This window comes from Zingiber officinale, chromosome 8A, assembly GCF_018446385.1.
Source record: "Zingiber officinale cultivar Zhangliang chromosome 8A, Zo_v1.1, whole genome shotgun sequence".
Taxonomy (NCBI): Eukaryota; Viridiplantae; Streptophyta; class Magnoliopsida; order Zingiberales; family Zingiberaceae; genus Zingiber; species Zingiber officinale.
In genome coordinates, this window is record NC_056000.1 from 19,069,595 (window position 1) to 19,087,902 (window position 18,308).

The following is an 18,308-nucleotide window of genomic DNA, read 5'->3' on the forward strand; positions in this document are numbered from 1 at the left end:
TGTGTCGTGTGTTAAATACTGCAAAGATTTGTTCAAAGACTAATATGGTGGCCACAATATGCCATAAATCAATTCAAGGAGCTGTGTGATAAATTATGTATGTTAGAGTCTTTATTTTTAGGGACACTATGACATCAGGTAATTTTAAACCCAGCCTATCTCTGCCCGATCGACTATATATGTAGAATTTCATAAGGATAAGTGTCTCTAAGTCCGTCCGGTCTTTGTCCGACCGAGCGTACACAGAGAACTTTATGTTTGACCGACCTTTATCTGACTGATAACAACTTTGTGATGTTGTGTCTTTAAGCCGCCTGATATTTTACTGGGCGAGTATATATAGAGAGCCTTATGTTTGACCGTCTTTTAGCTGACCGATGATATATTAACAACTTTATGAGGCGAAGTGTCTTTAAGCCCACCTGGTCTTTGCCCGACCGGGGGTACACAGAAAGTCTTATATTTGACCGACCTTTATCAGGTCGAACGATTATAAAGAGGTTTTAGAAGGCTTGAGTGTTTAGAGTCTGATCATCCTTTCATCCGGCCAGGCTCCCCCGAACTCGATCGGCTATTTGACTAACAAAGTACATTACTTCTTGAATTCCAGAGTAAATACTAGCTAGAATCTTTTTATCCGGCCAACTTTATAGCCGATCGGCCCTATCCGAGCGTTCTTCTTTAGAGCCACTCGGATAGGACCTGAGAACTTTGGCGTTGGGCGATCAACAGAATCAGATAGGAGTGTTCCTCTATTCTGACTTTGACCATCACATCATCTTGACAGTGACTGTCACGTAATCTTCTAGATTCATTTGCTATAACCCATATCAGTGTCAACTTGTGATTGTTAGATTGAAAGCTGATGTTGGAGATTTGAGAATGGAGAAGAGGTGGAAGAGACATGGAGCTCCATTGTGAATGTGACTATAGTCCCACATTGGGAGCTCTAAGGCAAATAGGTTGGTTTATATTGATTCACATACATTGAGGATATGAACAAATGCATGGGAAGAGACTCTCTCTCACGCGTGGGTGTGCAAGGGGGGTGCAAATCCTAGGTCCGGATTGCACTGAACCATGTTGACTCATATGCGGGCACGACCTACGCGCATCGAATGCCCAACTAGTTGGGACAAAATTTGCCCAAGCGAAAGAAAGATTAATACAGCCGAGGAAACGTTAGCGTTACACAGCTGACAAATAATGATCATTAAACGATCATTAACGCTGCTATTGGTCTGAGCTCTTATATAAAGAGGCTGTGACCATAGGCAATAGGTTACACACATAGAAAAACAGTAGACACTCTCCACCTACGTTCCCTCCTCTGTTGTGCAACTTTTACTCGACGGAGTGCCCGTGATAGTTCAGGTATCTCTCAGTTTGTCGTGACTCTCAGTGCTTGGGGAGAATCACGGTTTACCGTTGTATCCTGGGAAACAAATGACCCCGAGAAAGCGTCAAAGCATAGTCGGAGGTGGGGTGAATCTGTTTTAAGGAAACTACGTTAGTCGCAGGCCTCGGTTTACTCAGTTCACTCATCTGACCACTTTCTAGGCTTTGTTCTGCTGTTCGGTAGCAACTCGCTTGGTAGAAGCATGCAACTTGTTCGGCAGCAACACGCTCGGCAGAAGCCTACAACTCACTCGGCAAAAGTATGCTCTTCACTCGGTCGGTCTCTTCGCTCGATCGGCCTAAGTCTCTACTTTCGGTCGGCTTTAAGTTTCGCTCGATCGACCTAAGTCTCTACTTTCGATCAGCTTTAAGCTTCGTTCGGTCGGCCTAAGCCTCTACTTTCAGTCGGCCTTAGTCTCATCTCTCGATCGGCCTTAGCCTATTTCGCTCGATCGATTATTGTGAAGTCTACATTCAACACTTAGCAGATACTAGCCTCTACTAATAGTTTGAGATTATCAGTTCAGATCATTTCAATAGATGAGTTAAATTTATTTCTTATAATTTAAATTCTAACTTAAGTTCCTAAAAATCTCCTGCAACTGACAGCTGTTCCTAAACAATTTGCATGGCCGTGTCAATCTGTCTTATTTTATATTGAGAACTGATTCACAAATAATTTGTAATTTAAAAAATATCATAAATACTTTTTAGGATGTAAGTTGTTTTGTAAATGCTCTCATTTCCGACATAAGAATAGTTAATTGCAATTGTTCTGTAAAAAACGCAGTGTCATCAATTTATATTTTTGGTATCATAAGTAAGCTGATTCATAAAATGGTTCCCCATGGGAAAATGTTTTTTTTTTTATATATAATTTTACTTTAATAGAACATGTTTAAAGCAAAAATTATTTAGAGTTTCTTTCCTTGTTAAATATAGTATATTGGGAGTGTTCAGGTATCCAACTATAAGAAGATGATCCATTCGGTCCAACTATTGGGAGTTTCATCGACTACTGAATAAATCAGGGTGAGATCTTTTTTAATTGCGTACTTGGGGGCGAGGATAACTGAGGGAATCAATATTAACTTCGAATCTTTAATGCTCTGCTGTCGTTTGTTGATTTTTCTAACAATTTTCCCGCCTCGAGAATCTGAAACTCCATAACGTAGATTCTTGTTCTAGCTAACCTTTTTCACTTGCGCTAATTGCTAATTTGCTAATGGCGACATCAATTCTGATGCAGATATTTCGGAAACAAAAAACACGATGATCGTCGGATGTGAGACCGCACGGATCTCATGGAAATCCACAGCGACTGCTCAGCAATATCTCTCACGCTGATTCCACCAGCCACAGGTCTGCTTGAGTAAACTACGATGCACAGGCTTTGCCACTTGCCAGTAGTATTCCAAAACAAGGCAGCTGCAAAGAGCAATCAGCTGAGCTAGGAGGAGAAAGAGGGAGAGAGTGCGAAATTAAAGAGTGGAATGTCGTGTCGGGTACTCTTTTCAATGCTTCGTATCTGTTTTTTTCTCTTCTCTCTCTCTTCGTTGCATTCCGATGCGGTCGCTCATTTATTGCACGCTGCTCCGAGCCGTTGCTTCAACCCTCATTTAATCTAATCATTCTTGCTATTACGATTCCCATCTTTCCAATTCTCGTCCCGCTTCGTTTGTTCTTGGAGACCCACTTCCTTTGTTTCTAAAGAAGAGCCTAACTTGTGATGCTTAAGCTCCGGAGGAGAATAAAATGAACCAGAGCAGCAGACTACAGCGCCGGGAAGTGTCGCCGGTAGAGTTCGCCCGGCGTCGGGTCTTCGTGAACCCAGATCCACTTGAAGGCACCTTTCTTTAATCTCTCTCTCTTTTGAGTTCCGATTTGCTGCAAAGATTTGATTTTTCTGTACGTTTTAGAGCGAGTCTTTCTGCATAGGATACCACGTAGAAAGCCAGGAACTTTTTTTTTTCGTCCCGTTTCGTAGTTGCAGTGTTCAGTTCTTTTTGGTTTTCCATTTTATTAAGAGACATATTTTACAAAAAGTAATGTGTGGGAAGATGCGAGCTTTCCGAACGGACTAACAGCTTTTTTTAGCTCTTTAGGATGCTTACGCTCTTTCTGGTCTTCCAAGTGGGGGGAGGGAGATTGCACTACTCTGTTTCATTCTTGTTTCTAGGTGTTCCAAGAAAAACGAGCACCTTGTTCGATAAATAGTGCTTCTGTCTTCCTCAACTCTTACTTGATTGGGATTTCAATAAACCATCGATGCTATGAAAAAAAAGAAGCTCAGCAACAAGAAGTTATAAGATCGTCAAACCTCTCAAAGGGTTTTAGGTGCATTTTTCTATTGCTTGAGGAGCTTTTAGATATCCTGACTTAGCCTGATGTTGATGTTTGAACTGTCTTATTAACTTAAAAGGGTACGTAAAATCATACTTAGGCCAAAGTTAATAGCATTCCTTAAAGGGGAGCCTCCCCTTCCCTAGCGCAGCCTTCCTGGTTGGATCACCTAGCAAGATTATGACTAGGTTGACGTGAACTGTTTATGACTAGCCCGATGATTTAACTAGTCCATCAACTTGAAAAGGATGAAAAATGGCTTCAAATGCTTGTCTTTGTTAATTATAGTTCACACATAAAGGCTTATATGCAGTTATGACAGATGTAACTAGCTTACAGTTCCCCATATTGTGAATTTTACATGTTTTCTTTATGACTAACATGGAAACGGATACTAAATCATGGATTTACTTTCTAATATTATGTGCCACTTAACTTCTTTATGTGCCAAAGTATAACTTATTTTTCCTTTTGGAAATTGTTTCCAGATTCTTGTTCCTACAGTCAGATTTTATTTGCTTCTCTTGGTTTCTTCCTTCAGAGATAATTCACAAAAATATTGTAAGGGATTGTTATTTGTTAAATTGTAGATCCTATTTAAACATGAATAAATATTGTGATTGCCATTTACATGTGAAATTCCTTGAAATAGTTTGTCTGATAAATTAGGAATCTTATAATATTGACATTATTCTTTATGATCATTATTCCAGATGATTGGATCCTGATATTTATCTATAGTGTTTTGTTTTTTGACCCTAAAAAGCTATCATACAGTATGGAGACTTGAATTTCATATTAAGATACTCATTTCAGGTCAGTGTTGGTTCAGAAAAGATTCAAATATTAAAAGGGCTGCAATTGATTCTGGTTGCAGCATAGTCCTTCCTGCAGAAGATTCTGTAAGTATCGGTCTCATCATTAATTTCTCATTACCAGAAGTCATACCAATCAATCCCGTTCCCTTCATTCATTGCAAAGTTTAAAATTATTTGTGTAATTTGATGCTTTATTGCAAAATTTAAGTGTGTAAAACCCAGAATTTTTCTTTTTAACAAAAATGTTGTATTAATGATTTTGGAGTAGATTTGAGTTGTAACGATTATTTTAAGCCGATATCATTTTGCTGCACATTTACCAAACTATTGTTTGAATTTCATGTCCTTGATCAATTGCTTTTGTGTTTCCAGTTTGCTGATGAGATACGGAAAAAGTCATCTCCCAAGAAAACTATTGAAATTCCTAAAATGAGACTGTTAGAGGAAGAATTGTCAAAAGTGAAAGAAACTAAGCATCCTTCACCACCCAGTTTAATTGCAAGACTGATGGGTCTTGATGCATTACCCCCAAGAAAGAAAGATATGGGCAGTGACTGCCAAATAACCTCATCCCCAAGTCTTTTGGGTAATTATGCAGATGGCGAGAACTGCTCGCCTTGGAGAAACACCGAGAAACAAGAGTTCAAAGATGTTTTTGAAGTAACCGAAGCACCCAAGAGTAGGAAGCATACAAATCACTCTGATACGATGGCAACACATAAACGAAGAGTATATGAAGTCGATGCAAGTATTGCAAGGAAGAAATTTGTGGGTGTAAAGGGGCCATCATCCATAGAACTGCTTCACGATTGTAAGGAATTCGATTGTGCCTTTGAAATCACAGATTCTGGCAAAGATCTTTCTTTGGAACATATCCAAGATTCGAAGTCTCCATTTGCAAAGCATCTTCAAGATCTGAAACATACACCATCCTCGTCTCGGTCAAGTAGGATCATTGTACTAAAACCATATAAAGGTAATACTGAGCATCGGAGCAATGAAGTTCAGTGTAGGCCATGCAGAACAGAAAAGGGTAATGATAGGTTCTATCATGAACATTCTGAAATCACAGGCTCTTATATGCCATATGCAACAAGACTTAAAAAATGGCATGGTGAGGAAGACAGAAGGTCTCTTCCATATAATCCCCCACCATCAAGGGGCAGATCTGAAACAGGTGTTCTTCCTGTTCCCATTGTTGTCTTAAAGCCAATTCGCAAGAAAGCAGAAAAGGTCACAAAGGCTAGTTTTTTAAAACATGATCACCTCTGGTTTGATTCTAAAAAAGACAGAAAAATTGCAGAATCTAGAACTCGGGAGTTTCATGGAGAGCGAAATGGACAGAATTTGTTCCATTGTAATTACGGATTGAATAACAAAGTAGATGGTTCAGAAAGAATATATAGGAATATCACAAGAAAAATGAGGCACAATAGGAATAGACTTGCTGAATGGAATTTTGCCTCTCAAACCGGTGCGTATGCTGGAACTAGGGACTCATTGATGATGCCATGTATTGCAGAACTCGTCCACTCAGACACATTTCCTCAGTCCCCTGATGCTTATGGGGATTTGGTTAGCAGCTTTACCTCATCAACTATAAAAACTAAATCTTATGTTGCTATGGAGCCAAGCCACTATTCTAAGAGATGGAATGTCACCCAACAGTTTCATGATAGTAGTTATATTTCTCGATGTTCAAGCACGCCCAATGAAGATTCTGAACCATTTGAGGAAGAGACAACAAAGTATACTCTAGATTTTAGCAAGAATATTTCTGCTAAAAATTTGTCTAGAGATGAGGTACTCTTCGACAAAATCTGTCATTTGGGTATTAGCAGCAAGGATGCCTGTAGATTTGGAAGTTCCAGATTCTCTCCAAGCTCAAAATCAATTCCAGATTCAGGCATGCCAAAATTAATTGACAGAAAATTAGTTGGTGGTAAGACTATACTTGGAAATGTACCTGATGTAGAATCCTCTGACTCTTTAGATGCAAAGTTTTGCATGCTAATACCACCAGTTAAAAAGTCTGAACACCAAAATCACAGTTATCAATTTGATGATTCTATTGAAGATAAAGATATGCTACCTGAATGTGAGATCCATGTCGATTCAGAGGGACTTGGAAAGAAAGTTTCTAAGTTAAATGCTGCACCCACTAATCATTCCATGACTGAAAGATATTGCCTAAACGATAGTATCTACATTCCTATACCTGGAGATGAGGCATTGAAATTGATCACTCATGACCAGGAGCTTGGGTCTACATTTCAAGTTCCATCTAGTCATACTCATAATCACATAGTAATCCAGGTGCCCTTCTACCATTTTAATTTAATAAATATTTTTTATGGTTGTCAGGTTCCATGTGACCAAAAAGAAACACTATGTTTAGTAACTGATTAGCATCTGTCATGCTAATGAGATCTTGTTAGTTTAATGTCATGAAATTATATTGGTAGTAATCTTCCAACATTATGTTCTGATGCATAGAACATATTATCATGGCATTTTAGTATGTTCAAGTTGACTCTGTGAAAGATTATCAAAAATCTATGCATAAAACATGTAAACAATCATCATGCATGACCACATAAGTCGACTCTCTTTTCAGATGCTATGTGCTCTTTTCTTATGTTTGGCTAGCAAAAGTTATTTTTTATGGTAACATGTTATAGAACATTTATCATCTAATTTCTTCACTTTGATTCCTTGAATCTCTAGTTCAAAACTATCAAGTCCAATTTAGTTAAACTCATCTAAGTCTTACCATGCCCCATCAACTTTGTCAACAACTTTAATGTAAGATGAAAGATCGCATTTCACTATGTCATGGTTCCATAAAGTAAGACTTAATTAGAGTGTAATAATTTCCAGCAAATGGATGTCTTAGAAGTATTCCTACTCTTCAGTCTGTGGCATGGCAGATCTAGCACTAGGTCTTCTCCAATTGGGTCATTTCCTTGTAATTTAAGCAATACCAACAAATCTGTTATGTAGTTAGAGTCGAGGTAGTTAGATCACGATCCTTGCAAAATAATTAATATATTAATAAGTCCTCTACAAATTTAAGCTTTTGGTATAAGTAGTTGCTGGTTGAATACTACAACACATTAGTAAAGTTAGCAGAAAATTAGCTTTCTCCAGCTGCCTGAACAGGAGACTTCTATCAACTTACGTGCATTATATATGAGCTTTAAAGGAATATGACTAAACTCGACGAGAACATAGTCTTTGTTGTTGTCGTTTCATTTCTTTAATTAAGTTGATACAATTTTTGAATATTGCGTATGTGTTACTTTCAATTTCAATAAAGCAAATTCATCTCTCCAGGAAAAATTAAGCAGCCATCCTCGAGTAAAGTTCATTCTACCTGAATCAAATATTGCAGAATCACAACTGAAATCCAATGACATTGAACAGCCTAGTCCAATCTTGGTTTCAGAAACCCTATCCGAAAATGAAACTTATAGCTCTGGTTGCTTTGATAGACTAAGTGCAGAGCTTAAAGGCAAGTCTACAAAATTGTTACTGTTTTTAGCTTCCCCTTATTTTAGTATCTTTTCATATTTGATTATTTGGCCAAACCGCAGAACTTCGGTCACAACTTCAGCGTCTAAAAATGGAATCAGCTGGTACATGTGCAGAGGAAAGTGAGGTTCTCATGCTAAGTGATGAAGATTGCGCAGGAAGCAATACCATACTTCTATCTTCAGGGGATTCACATGAAGGATTCAGAGATGATGACGATAGAGATTTCACATACCTTCTTGACATACTTGTGGAGTCAGGTATTCAAAATATCAACGACAGTAAGCTCTTGAACGCTTGCTGTTTGCTCGATTGCCCTTTAGACCAAAGTGTTTTCAGTAAACTAGAGAAGAAGTATGATGGAATTACTGCAACATGGTCAAGATTAGAGCGAAAATTATTGTTTGATCTTATAAGTTGCTGTTTAGCAGATTTAGTTAGCTCGTCCATGGGTGTTTGCCCGCAGTTAATATCAAGCACATGTCAGCCAGCCTGTGACTGCGGCAGTCTTATCGAAGGTCTCTGGCAAATTGTGGCTGAACAAAAGAAAGGGCTAGCAGAGTGCAGCGATAACAAGGTCCTTGAGCCAGGATTGTTTGTCTGGAAATATAATATGGATTTGGTTGTGATTGAAATGGAGAAGATACTGAATGCTGATCTTTTGGAGGAACTCGTTGCTGAGCTTCAAGCTGCGTGGGTTATTATGTGCAGCAGCTATGCAGATCCTTCACCAATTTAGCAACATTCGCCAATTTCTTAGGCCATGACTAGAAAATCTAGATGGTGGTTTTGTTTTCATGGCTCTTTTAGAAGTTTCTATGACAGTAAACCCTCAAAAATCAAAATGCTTCGTATGTTGTAAGAAGTTCTTAGCCGAGTACTTCACGAAATAAATTGATGCAGCTACAGCAGTTGGCAGTAAAGACTTGTGCGAACTGGTGATATTTAAACTATATTTCAGATGCTATTAAATCACATTTTAGATGCTATTAAACTGTAATTTACGCATCACTAAATTTAATATAAAATCATTTTAAAAGGACCTTCGCTAATTAGAGATAACATCTCATCTTCTGTTCATAAATTACTCTCTTTTTTTATCATATTTTTTAAAGAAATCTGATTTACTTTCCATGTCGATTGTCTGATTGCACCTGCTTTTTGTCTTTGTTCGTCACTTGCATGCAAAAAATAGAAAAGTACTCGGTCCTGTGCTGTCGTAGAACAATCGATGGGTGCGTGCATCTAAATAAGGATCCGTCCCTGTTAATCCGGTGTACATATAGTCAATGCCCAACAATTGGGAGGCAGGAAGCCTGTTGAACCCTACGAGGATCCATCTCCAGAGGACGAAAGGTTAAACTTCATTTTCCGATCGCAGAGACACGCAACTCTGTAGGTACTTCATTTTCCTCAAGCTGTCGATCGCATCTTCTTCTTCTTCTTCTCCATGTTACAATCTTTGGTGGTGACTTTGAAATGTGATCAATTCACGTAGTGTGCCATCTTTTGTCTTCTGTTTTTTTTTTTCCATCCTTTCTTTCCCCTGTTTTTTATTATGAGTTTGATGCAATTGTTAGCTTTTTGTTAACAGGAACTCGTATGGAGAAAATTAATCCACCGAATTGAAGAGGAATCACAAATTCCGGCAATTAAATAAGCTGTGGAGATGAATTCTCCAGCCTTTCGCCGGAAAAAGATGGCGAAACAAGTGACCGGGAAGCGAGACGACACGCCTCTGCATTCAGCCGCCAGAGCAGGCAACTTGGCGGCGGTGAAGGAGCTTCTTTCCGGCGCCGCCACTGCCGAGGCTTTGGTCGACTTACTGTGCAAGCAGAACCAGGTCGGGGAGACGCCTTTGTTCGTCACAGCGGAGTACGGCTACGTCGACGTGGTGCGCGAGATGATCATGCACCACGACGCCTCCATGGCAGGCATCAAGGCCAAGAATGGATTCGACGCCCTCCACATCGCCGCCAAGCAAGGCGATGTTGGTATTATTCCTTCTCTCATTTTCCCGGCATTCTTTCGCAAATCGCTCTTTTTTTTTTTCCGGTGAAATTTTATTTTGATCGTAAATTCAATCTCGTTCCCAAACAATTGCTTAATATCCGCCAGATGTGGTGAAGGAGCTCCTCAATGCTCTTCCAGAGCTCTCGCTGACGGTCGACTTGTCGAACACCACCGCGCTGCACACCGCGGCAGCGCAGGGCCACATCGAGATGGTGAACCTCCTCTTGAATGCCGACAAGAGTCTTGCGCTGATCGCGAGGAGCAACGGCAAGACGGCGCTGCATTCCGCTGCCAGAAATGGGCACGTAGAGGTGGTGAAGGCTCTGTTAACGAAGGAAGCAGCGATCGCCACCAGAACTGATAAGAAAGGCCAAACTGCTCTCCACATGGCCGTGAAGGGGACGATCCTGGAGCTCGTGGAGGTGCTCGTCGAGTATGAACCTTCTCTGCTTAATTTGGTCGACACGAAGGGCAACACCGCGCTGCATATAGCCGCCAGGAAAGGCCGGGCTGAGGTAAAACACGGTTCACCGATTGCTGTTTGATTCCCGGAATAAATTCCATGTCCCTCCTTATAGTTTATTTAATTATTTTATTTTATCTTTTAATAACTTAAATATAAGATTTTGTTCTTTATAATTTATATTATAAAAATAAAAACATCCTTTCTTCCCAACATTAAAATATTCTCAAAGCTTTGTGAATATTAAAATATCCTTTAATAATTTAGTTCATTATAAAATTAGTCCATGTAATAGTTTAAACTATAGGGTGTAAAAATAAAAGTAGGTAAAATTGGATATTGGATTCTGATTGCCCTGTTTTTGTTGCTTGTAGATTATTAAGAGGTTGCTAGACTACAAAGAGGATTTGGAGACGAAGGCCATAAACAAGTCAGGGGAAACGGCTCTGGACACGGCGGAGAAGATGGCGAGCTCGGAGATCGCCGGAATACTTCAAAAGCACGGAGTGGAGAGTGCGAGGACGCTCCGGCCGGGCGGCGGGGCGTGCACGAATCCGGCACGTGAGCTGAAACAGACGGTGAGCGACATCAAGCACGAGGTGCACTCGCAGCTGGAGCACACGCGGCAGACGCGGCGTCGCGTGCAGGGCATCGCAAAGCGGCTAAACAAGCTGCACGAGGACGGCCTGAACAACGCCATCAACTCCAATACGGTGGTGGCGGTGCTGATCGCCACAGTGGCCTTCGCCGGCATCTTCACGGTGCCGGGTAACTACGTCGACTACGAGAGTCTGAGCCCCGGGCTGACGCTGGGGGAAGCCAACGTGGCGCACCAGACGCCGTTCATGATTTTCTTCGTCTTCGACTCGGTGTCTCTCTTCATCTCGCTGGCGGTGGTGGTGGTGCAGACGTCGGTGGTGGTGATCGAGAGCCAGGCGAAGAAGCAGATGATGTCGGTGATCAACAAGCTGATGTGGGTGGCGTGCGTGCTCATCAGCATCGCCTTCCTGGCGCTGTCGTTCATTGTGGTGGGGCGGACCGAGCGGTGGCTGGCGGTGGCTGTCACGGTGATGGGGTCTGTCATACTGGCAGCCACCATCGGGACGATGCTCTTCTGGGTCATAGCGCACCGGATCGAGGCCAAGAAGCTGAGGAACATCCGGCAGACGGCGTCGCTGAGCCGATCGCGGTCGTGGTCAGCCTCCGGCGAGTTGCTCGGCAAAGAGTACAAGAAAATGTACCCAATTTAATACAATACAATTACCAGTTACCTTAACGGGAGGTGTTGAGTTCGGACGATAATGTAAATTAATGATTGAGGAACTAATTTTAACTGATCGAGTAGCTTAATTCACAACTAGGGCCATACAGTGTTTCAGCCGATGAGAGTAATTCTCACTTCTTTCCCAACTAAGAAGATTAACTAGTCGCGAAGAATTGATGAAGCAAGCACAAAAGGCAAAGATGAATTGCTTCAGAGATAGATTGGTGTCTAAATGCTATTCTCAGTTAAAAGTTTTGCATTATTGTTTGTAAATCTAGCTTGAAATCTGGGAATGCATGATGTACAAATGGAGAGGAAGAACCAGCTTTTTCACATCAAAAGAAACTTAGGCGACGATACAAACTATGCAGCAGAGAAGGCACAAAATCGAGCCACAGATAACTTAATTATCTGCTTATCAAGAGTGGAAAAGCACAGATAGATGTACCAGTGCTCAAAAGAATAAGCTTAAGAAACGGGAAGAATCAGGTTGCTCACAATCATTTCTGGGATGTCTCTCTCCCTCGATCCACCGCATCGACGCTAGCAGTGCAAGAAAGGAGACGACGGAAGATGAAGTAAAGTGTTGCGTAGGAGACCTCTCTTAACTTGCTTGCTGTAACGCAAGCTTTCTTCTTTTTCTTCCTAGTCCTTTTAGTTGTTTTGATCTGTTTCTTACTAGCGGAGCCACCGGTTACACCACTTGCAGTGTGCTCGCTCTTCGGTTGGAGGAAAGGAAACGCAGCAGCTCTCTCCTTGGCTCGTCCAAGGCAACGCAGTGTCTTCTCGGGAACGGTCTCCTTTTTGGAGAAAGTGTAACTCCTGAGATAAATCTGTCTGCATGAGAAACCGTCGACCACTGCCGGCTCTGCACTCCACTTCCTCCTTCCATCGAGGTTGATGCCTTTAGCACTGCCATCGAGGATTGTTCCTCTTCTTCCACTGGTAACTGACTTCACGAACTCCGCATCAGATTCTGGCCACTTGTAGAGGTTCACGTACGTCGCTCTCACCGGTGCATGGGCGTCGATACAACTCAAAGAAGACTTGCAGCCGGAACTCATGGCTAGGCCTCGTCGTCCGTTCTCCCCTGTTCTTATCCAATCTAGCTACTCCTCAAGAAAGGATATATGTGGGTGAAGCTTCAGTTACAAGAAAAGTGAGGAAAGTGCCAGTGAGAATTCAGATACCGATATGATTTTATAGCCCTCTTGCGATAGTGAAGGAATGATGTGGCATGATGAGCTATGAGTGTCATTAAGGGTCTCACTTTGATTTTCTTACTCTACTTCATTGATGGTGTTGGCTTCGTTTTACAGATCCAGTCTCCTTCTCATGGCTTGAAGGTCAAAGTCATTACAATATTGATTCTTTGTGACTGATTAAGATGGCATGGATACAAAAATCGACTGCAGTATTGGACAGGTGATTACTCGAGAGACAGTAACGCACATGGATGAGTCATTATAGTTGCCGCTTCAGTCATAGCCACTGCCATCAATACATGGACACTTGTTCTGGCCACGAAGCCATGCTCGATGAGAAGCTCCTTTCTTGCTGCCAACAATGATAAAAGGTTAGTGTTGAGATATCTAGAAGCTCTCCAATGAGTTAATCAGAGGATCATTTCGAGTTTAGAGTATGATGAGATAACATGAGACTTTCATTATGAAGACAAATTGTGGCAACCTTCATCCACACTGCAAGCCAACCAGATTTCAAATGGCATGTCAAACTTGCAGTCCATGCATTTAAACATGGTATCGTGCTAAGCAGAACATGATTTCTGCCCCATGGCATTGTCTTTCTCTTGTTTGGTGGTTTTGGTTCATCTAAATAAACCCCAACTACCATCCCTACGACACTTGGTCTTGACTTCCACCCATTCGTCTCCAGAGGCTCTTGAAAAACCTTACTACTCCAATCTAAATTCCACAATACAATGTAGCTAAACACCCTTCACCCAAACTCCTTATTTCTCTCAGTAAAATTGTAGCTCCATAAATGAAAGTTTTGGTCTGAACTACTTGCATTAATGAAATGAGATTATATGTGATGGAAGCTTGATTAAGGATGGCAATGGGAGAAAATTTAATTTCTCATACTCCCTTCTTGTGTAGGATGAGATGGAGACGGATAAAGAAAAAAAGTAAGGTGTAGTTAAAATGGTGGCAACATGAAAATATTTATCTTATATTTTATACAAGGTGAATAAGGAGAGCATCATGCAGCTGAGCAAGTGGGATTGCCTCTGCATCGCCACAGGTTCTTGATTTCTACACTAGTTTGCCGCTCGGGAGCAAGAACACGAGGTAGATTGACGATCAATTCCACCACAGAACAAGTTCCGATTTAATTTGTATCAAAATACATTATTTCTGCCATTATTATGCCTGAAAGATCAATGCACTGTAACATTGGAAACAATTTAATTCAAGCTTTCATCAGCATTCTAATCAGACAAACCTATTGGCATCCACAAGAACTTGTTAATTTAAACAAACAAGAATAACTTTGATCCCTCTATAACGTGATTCGAATGCCAAGGAAGATGATATAAATAGTCTATTACAAAACCAACAAAGGCTTTCTTCATAACACAAAGGCTCCCCTTTGCACCTGCTGTACCTATATAACTAATTTCTGCGAGAGATACTTCAGGATTACAGGCATGCAATTGAAGGAATAAACCTAGAAAATGTCTGGATGGAAACGGCCTGGCATGGAACTGGCGTCTTGCGCTTTCTGAAGATGGACCTTCAATGTATAGTTACTCATCTGCAACAAACAACTAGCCTCCAATCATCCAACCAAAGAAAAAGAAGAAGAAAACTCAAGATCAAGTACGGTTATGCAGAGAAAGCTAGTAGACATCAGCTTATTATCTTTTGAACCAAACAACTTCAAAGTGAAAACAAATAGTAAATTATAATTACCTCTAATGCTCGGACTTGCTCTTGATACTGGCTAATCACTTGCTTCAAATGCTGCACCTCCTTAATCTTCTCCTCATGCTCCAAACTGCATTCATGCTGGACCGCAACAGCCCTCTTTAGGATTTGATTGTCTCTTAATAAACACTGCAGTTGCTCTTTCAAGGAATTGTTCTCTTTCTGCATAACCGCAAGAAAATATTGAGAAAACAGCAATGATCAGCATGTAAGATGAACAGAGCACCAATAAACTATCAACCTCCATGTATGCTGTTGTTCGAGTAACGATGTCTCTTTCGAATACTTCCAAGGTTTTCATAGCACGAGTTCGGACATCATTCCAGTCTGAGGCATTCATCATTTCCTTTACAAATACATCGCCCCAAGAAGTCCCGTTTTGTGATTCCTCTGGTTGGCAACTTCCCTTGTTCTGAGAGACTTCAGCATTCCCTTCAAATGTCTGAGACTTGAGAACACCTGAAATGAATGGTCACAGAAAAGATCAAATATGTAGGAGAGAACAAGGCTTCTGCACATAGAATTAGAATCATCACTAGTCAACTCAACTGAGATATATGTAGTGGAAACAAATGAAGTAGAAGCTGACCTTGCACAGTGTTGTCACTTGATTGTAAAATAGAGTTAATTCCTTCAACATTCACAGAACCATCACCAAGGCACAAAGCATGGAGACTTTTAATAGCATCATCAATTTTGTGATCGTGAGAATTCAAAACTGTTTCAACAACCTGTGTAATAGTTAAAAAGAACACCTTAGGCGAATTCAAGACATGGGAAAACAATAGATAAAATATCCTTGAATGATGGAAGAGGTAATTTCTTCATAAAATTTGAATGATACATTTACTCAAATGATTTGAATTACTAGCTCTTTTGGTACATTTGTTACACAAAAGTTCAACTAATAAGAAATTGTGACGGCTCATACTATGATAATAGATCTTGCAACAACTCATGCATGTCAAATGGAAAGTGCATGTGAATACCAAGTAAGACATAGCTCTGATGAAAATGACACTGTCAGGCTTATTATCACAATATCTCAGACAATAGATAAAGTAAGTGGCTCATGAAGAAAAAAAGGTATTCTTCAAGCCTTGCCTTCAACAATATAAGTCATGAAGAGTATCAATGCACTCATTCATTTGGGGAAGTACAAATGACAAAGACATTCCCAAGGACTGCTCAATTGCTCAAACATTTTTCAGTGAGTTGCGTTTCAGATGAGAAACAACATTAAAAATCATGAAGTTACGACATAAAGACAACACAGCTAAATCACCCCGATGATAGGACAAAACTTCAATCTCTCACCATTTTTAAAATTCTAACAAAATGTGCTCTTGACCAAACAATTGTCAAATTATATCCATAAGGATAGGCTGGTATTAGTCTCATCAGTTCATCTCAGCAGCTCCTGTCCCTCAACCTAATCTTTTTTGGGACTTCATAGCTACGCATGATAACTCAAATAAGCATCTATCCTTCGTTTCCATTTTCTCTTTTGTTTCTAGTTTCCCCTATCAATAACAGCAAAAAAGGTACGTCCTTGTGACGAAAAGCAAAGAATTATCAATAAATCGGAAATGTGGTTGTTTGCTCAAATTTGCTCCACCTACCCATGTTAATCTTTATATAATCCATTCCAAGGGATCGACTGCTAATCTTTATATAGCCCAACACACTCCTCGATTCATTGAGTTTCGAAAATTTTAATAAGCAACGTAGCAATTCCACAGATTGAAGCCAACAAGCAAGGGGCGGAAAGAAAGAGCATTAGAACAAAGAAGCGAGAGTGCAAGACTACCTCCCGATCCATGGAGGGGAACATGCGGAGGAGCACGGAGAGTGTATCCTCAGATCCGTAGCGACTGCAGCGCGATCTCTTGGCTGACGGAGGCGGCGATGCCGGAGATCCGAAGATTTCCTCCAACCCTAGGCGCTTCCCGCAGATCCCCGCAGACATGGCAGCCACGCTGCTGGCTTCGATCGAAGCCCGCCCAACTCCGCCCTCTTTCCTCCTCCTTCAGCTCCCACCGCTTCGCTGGCCGTCGATCGCTTCTTCCGAACAGCTCGATGCCGCTTCTCCCCCTTCTTCCGATCTCCCAAACAGCGATCGCCACATCTGTTTCGCTCGCCACCGTTCGATTTAATAAATCGTTCTTCTCGATCGCCAAACAACCCCAAAGATAAATAGATAAATAAAATAGCGTTCAGCACGCGATCATAAATTACATACGAAGTATCAAACTTTGAACGTGGGCCCAATCTAGAATCTGTTCGTCAATTGGCAAGCGATTAAGTTGTCGCAATATTGACTAGATATTGATTGAATCAGAGAACATGTGATATGCCAATTAGGAGAAAGAAAACCATAAAATTTAATTAAAATAATTAATATTAAAATAAATAGAGTATTTCAATTATATTTATTTCTATTGTTATCACACATATTACAGAATAAAGCCAGTCAGGGAAATCATAGGATAATTTTTATCTAATGCAATTTAAATCTCTACGAATTCAATTGGACATGATACAAAGCCCCTCTTGATGACCAAACACAAGGTCCATGCATCTCAACATACAGTCATAAATTATATATTGTGCATGGTTTCTTGCCACAAAAAATCTACAGACGTTAACATATGAGAAGTTTTAATCATATATAGAATAAAACAACCTTTTATAACTCTCTCTCGAGGAAGTTAATCCCTTGCAATTGATCTCTTAGATAAATTAAAACTCATATAGATAAGGGCATGCATGCCGTTCATGACAATCTTGAAGAAGATATCAATGGATGGGTCTCCTTCGAAGCCAACCATCAGTGGCCCTGGCTCACATGCACCAGCACTTAGAGCCCATACAAACGTCAGCGTCCTGGAATTTTTGCCACAGAATTAAAAAATATATATTTTTTAAATTCATTATATAATAAAAAAACAAAGTTTTCATAATAAAAAAAATAATTTTATAAGTATTTTTTGATGAAAAATATTTGATAGCCTTAAATTGATATATTCTCTTTATTTGAGTTATTAAAAATTAATAATGTTGGTCCGATAAAATTAGGTAGTCAAAAGTTAAGGGGACATGACAATCAGAAGTCAAGGGGACGTGACAGTCAGAAGTCATGAGGACATGGTAGTCAAAAGTCAAGAGGGCGTAGTAGTCAGCAATTAAGGAGAGAAGAAGTCGGGTCGTCTGACATCATCATCCGCATGATGCCCGGTCGAGTGCTTATAGATCGGGATCCCAGATCTGATACATGGGGTGTGACCGGGGGTAATGCCTGACCTGCTTTGACTCATCGAAATTTTTCAGCTTGGTTTACATATCTAGACCTGGTACTCTCGATAAGCCAACTCCTGGTCGGCTCTTGGGCAATCCAAAAGGGAAGATGAAGCTCTCGTCATAGCTCGTCCTTCTCATCAAGACTCGAGCCAGTTGTTATACCTGACAGATCATCCCGAGCTGCCTCTAGTCACACCCGGGCGAGATAGAAGACACTAGGCGAC

At 40.6% G+C, this 18,308-nt stretch overlaps 4 protein-coding genes across 4 annotated transcripts; 2 read left to right on the forward strand and 2 right to left on the reverse strand.

Moving 5' to 3' along the window:
- Nucleotides 1–4,056: 4,056 nt before the first annotated feature.
- LOC122010575 lies at nt 4,057–9,040 on the forward strand. The gene is made up of 6 exons (XM_042567096.1): nt 4,057–4,065; nt 4,230–4,302; nt 4,558–4,643; nt 4,932–6,875; nt 7,896–8,073; nt 8,156–9,040. Exons 1-6 carry the CDS (start codon nt 4,057–4,059, stop codon nt 8,830–8,832), a joined length of 2,967 nt encoding a protein of 988 aa, XP_042423030.1. The 3' UTR covers nt 8,833–9,040.
- A 663-nt stretch (nt 9,041–9,703) lies between these two features.
- LOC122010576 (ankyrin repeat-containing protein At5g02620-like) lies at nt 9,704–12,025 on the forward strand. Its single transcript, XM_042567097.1, has 3 exons — nt 9,704–10,087; nt 10,212–10,621; nt 10,944–12,025. The coding sequence occupies exons 1-3, from the start codon at nt 9,763–9,765 to the stop codon at nt 11,817–11,819; spliced, it is 1,611 nt and encodes a 536-aa protein (XP_042423031.1). The 5' UTR covers nt 9,704–9,762; the 3' UTR covers nt 11,820–12,025.
- A 308-nt stretch (nt 12,026–12,333) lies between these two features.
- LOC122010577 lies at nt 12,334–12,897 on the reverse strand. The gene has a single exon (XM_042567098.1). The coding sequence runs from the start codon at nt 12,895–12,897 to the stop codon at nt 12,334–12,336; it is 564 nt and encodes a 187-aa protein (XP_042423032.1).
- Nucleotides 12,898–14,245: 1,348 nt separating this feature from the next.
- Nucleotides 14,246–16,950, reverse strand: LOC122007777. Its single transcript, XM_042563306.1, has 5 exons — nt 16,595–16,950; nt 15,374–15,515; nt 15,026–15,243; nt 14,770–14,946; nt 14,246–14,611 (listed from the first exon to the last, which is right to left on the reverse strand). The coding sequence occupies exons 1-5, from the start codon at nt 16,751–16,753 to the stop codon at nt 14,525–14,527; spliced, it is 783 nt and encodes a 260-aa protein (XP_042419240.1). The 5' UTR covers nt 16,754–16,950; the 3' UTR covers nt 14,246–14,524.
- Nucleotides 16,951–18,308: the final 1,358 nt, after the last annotated feature.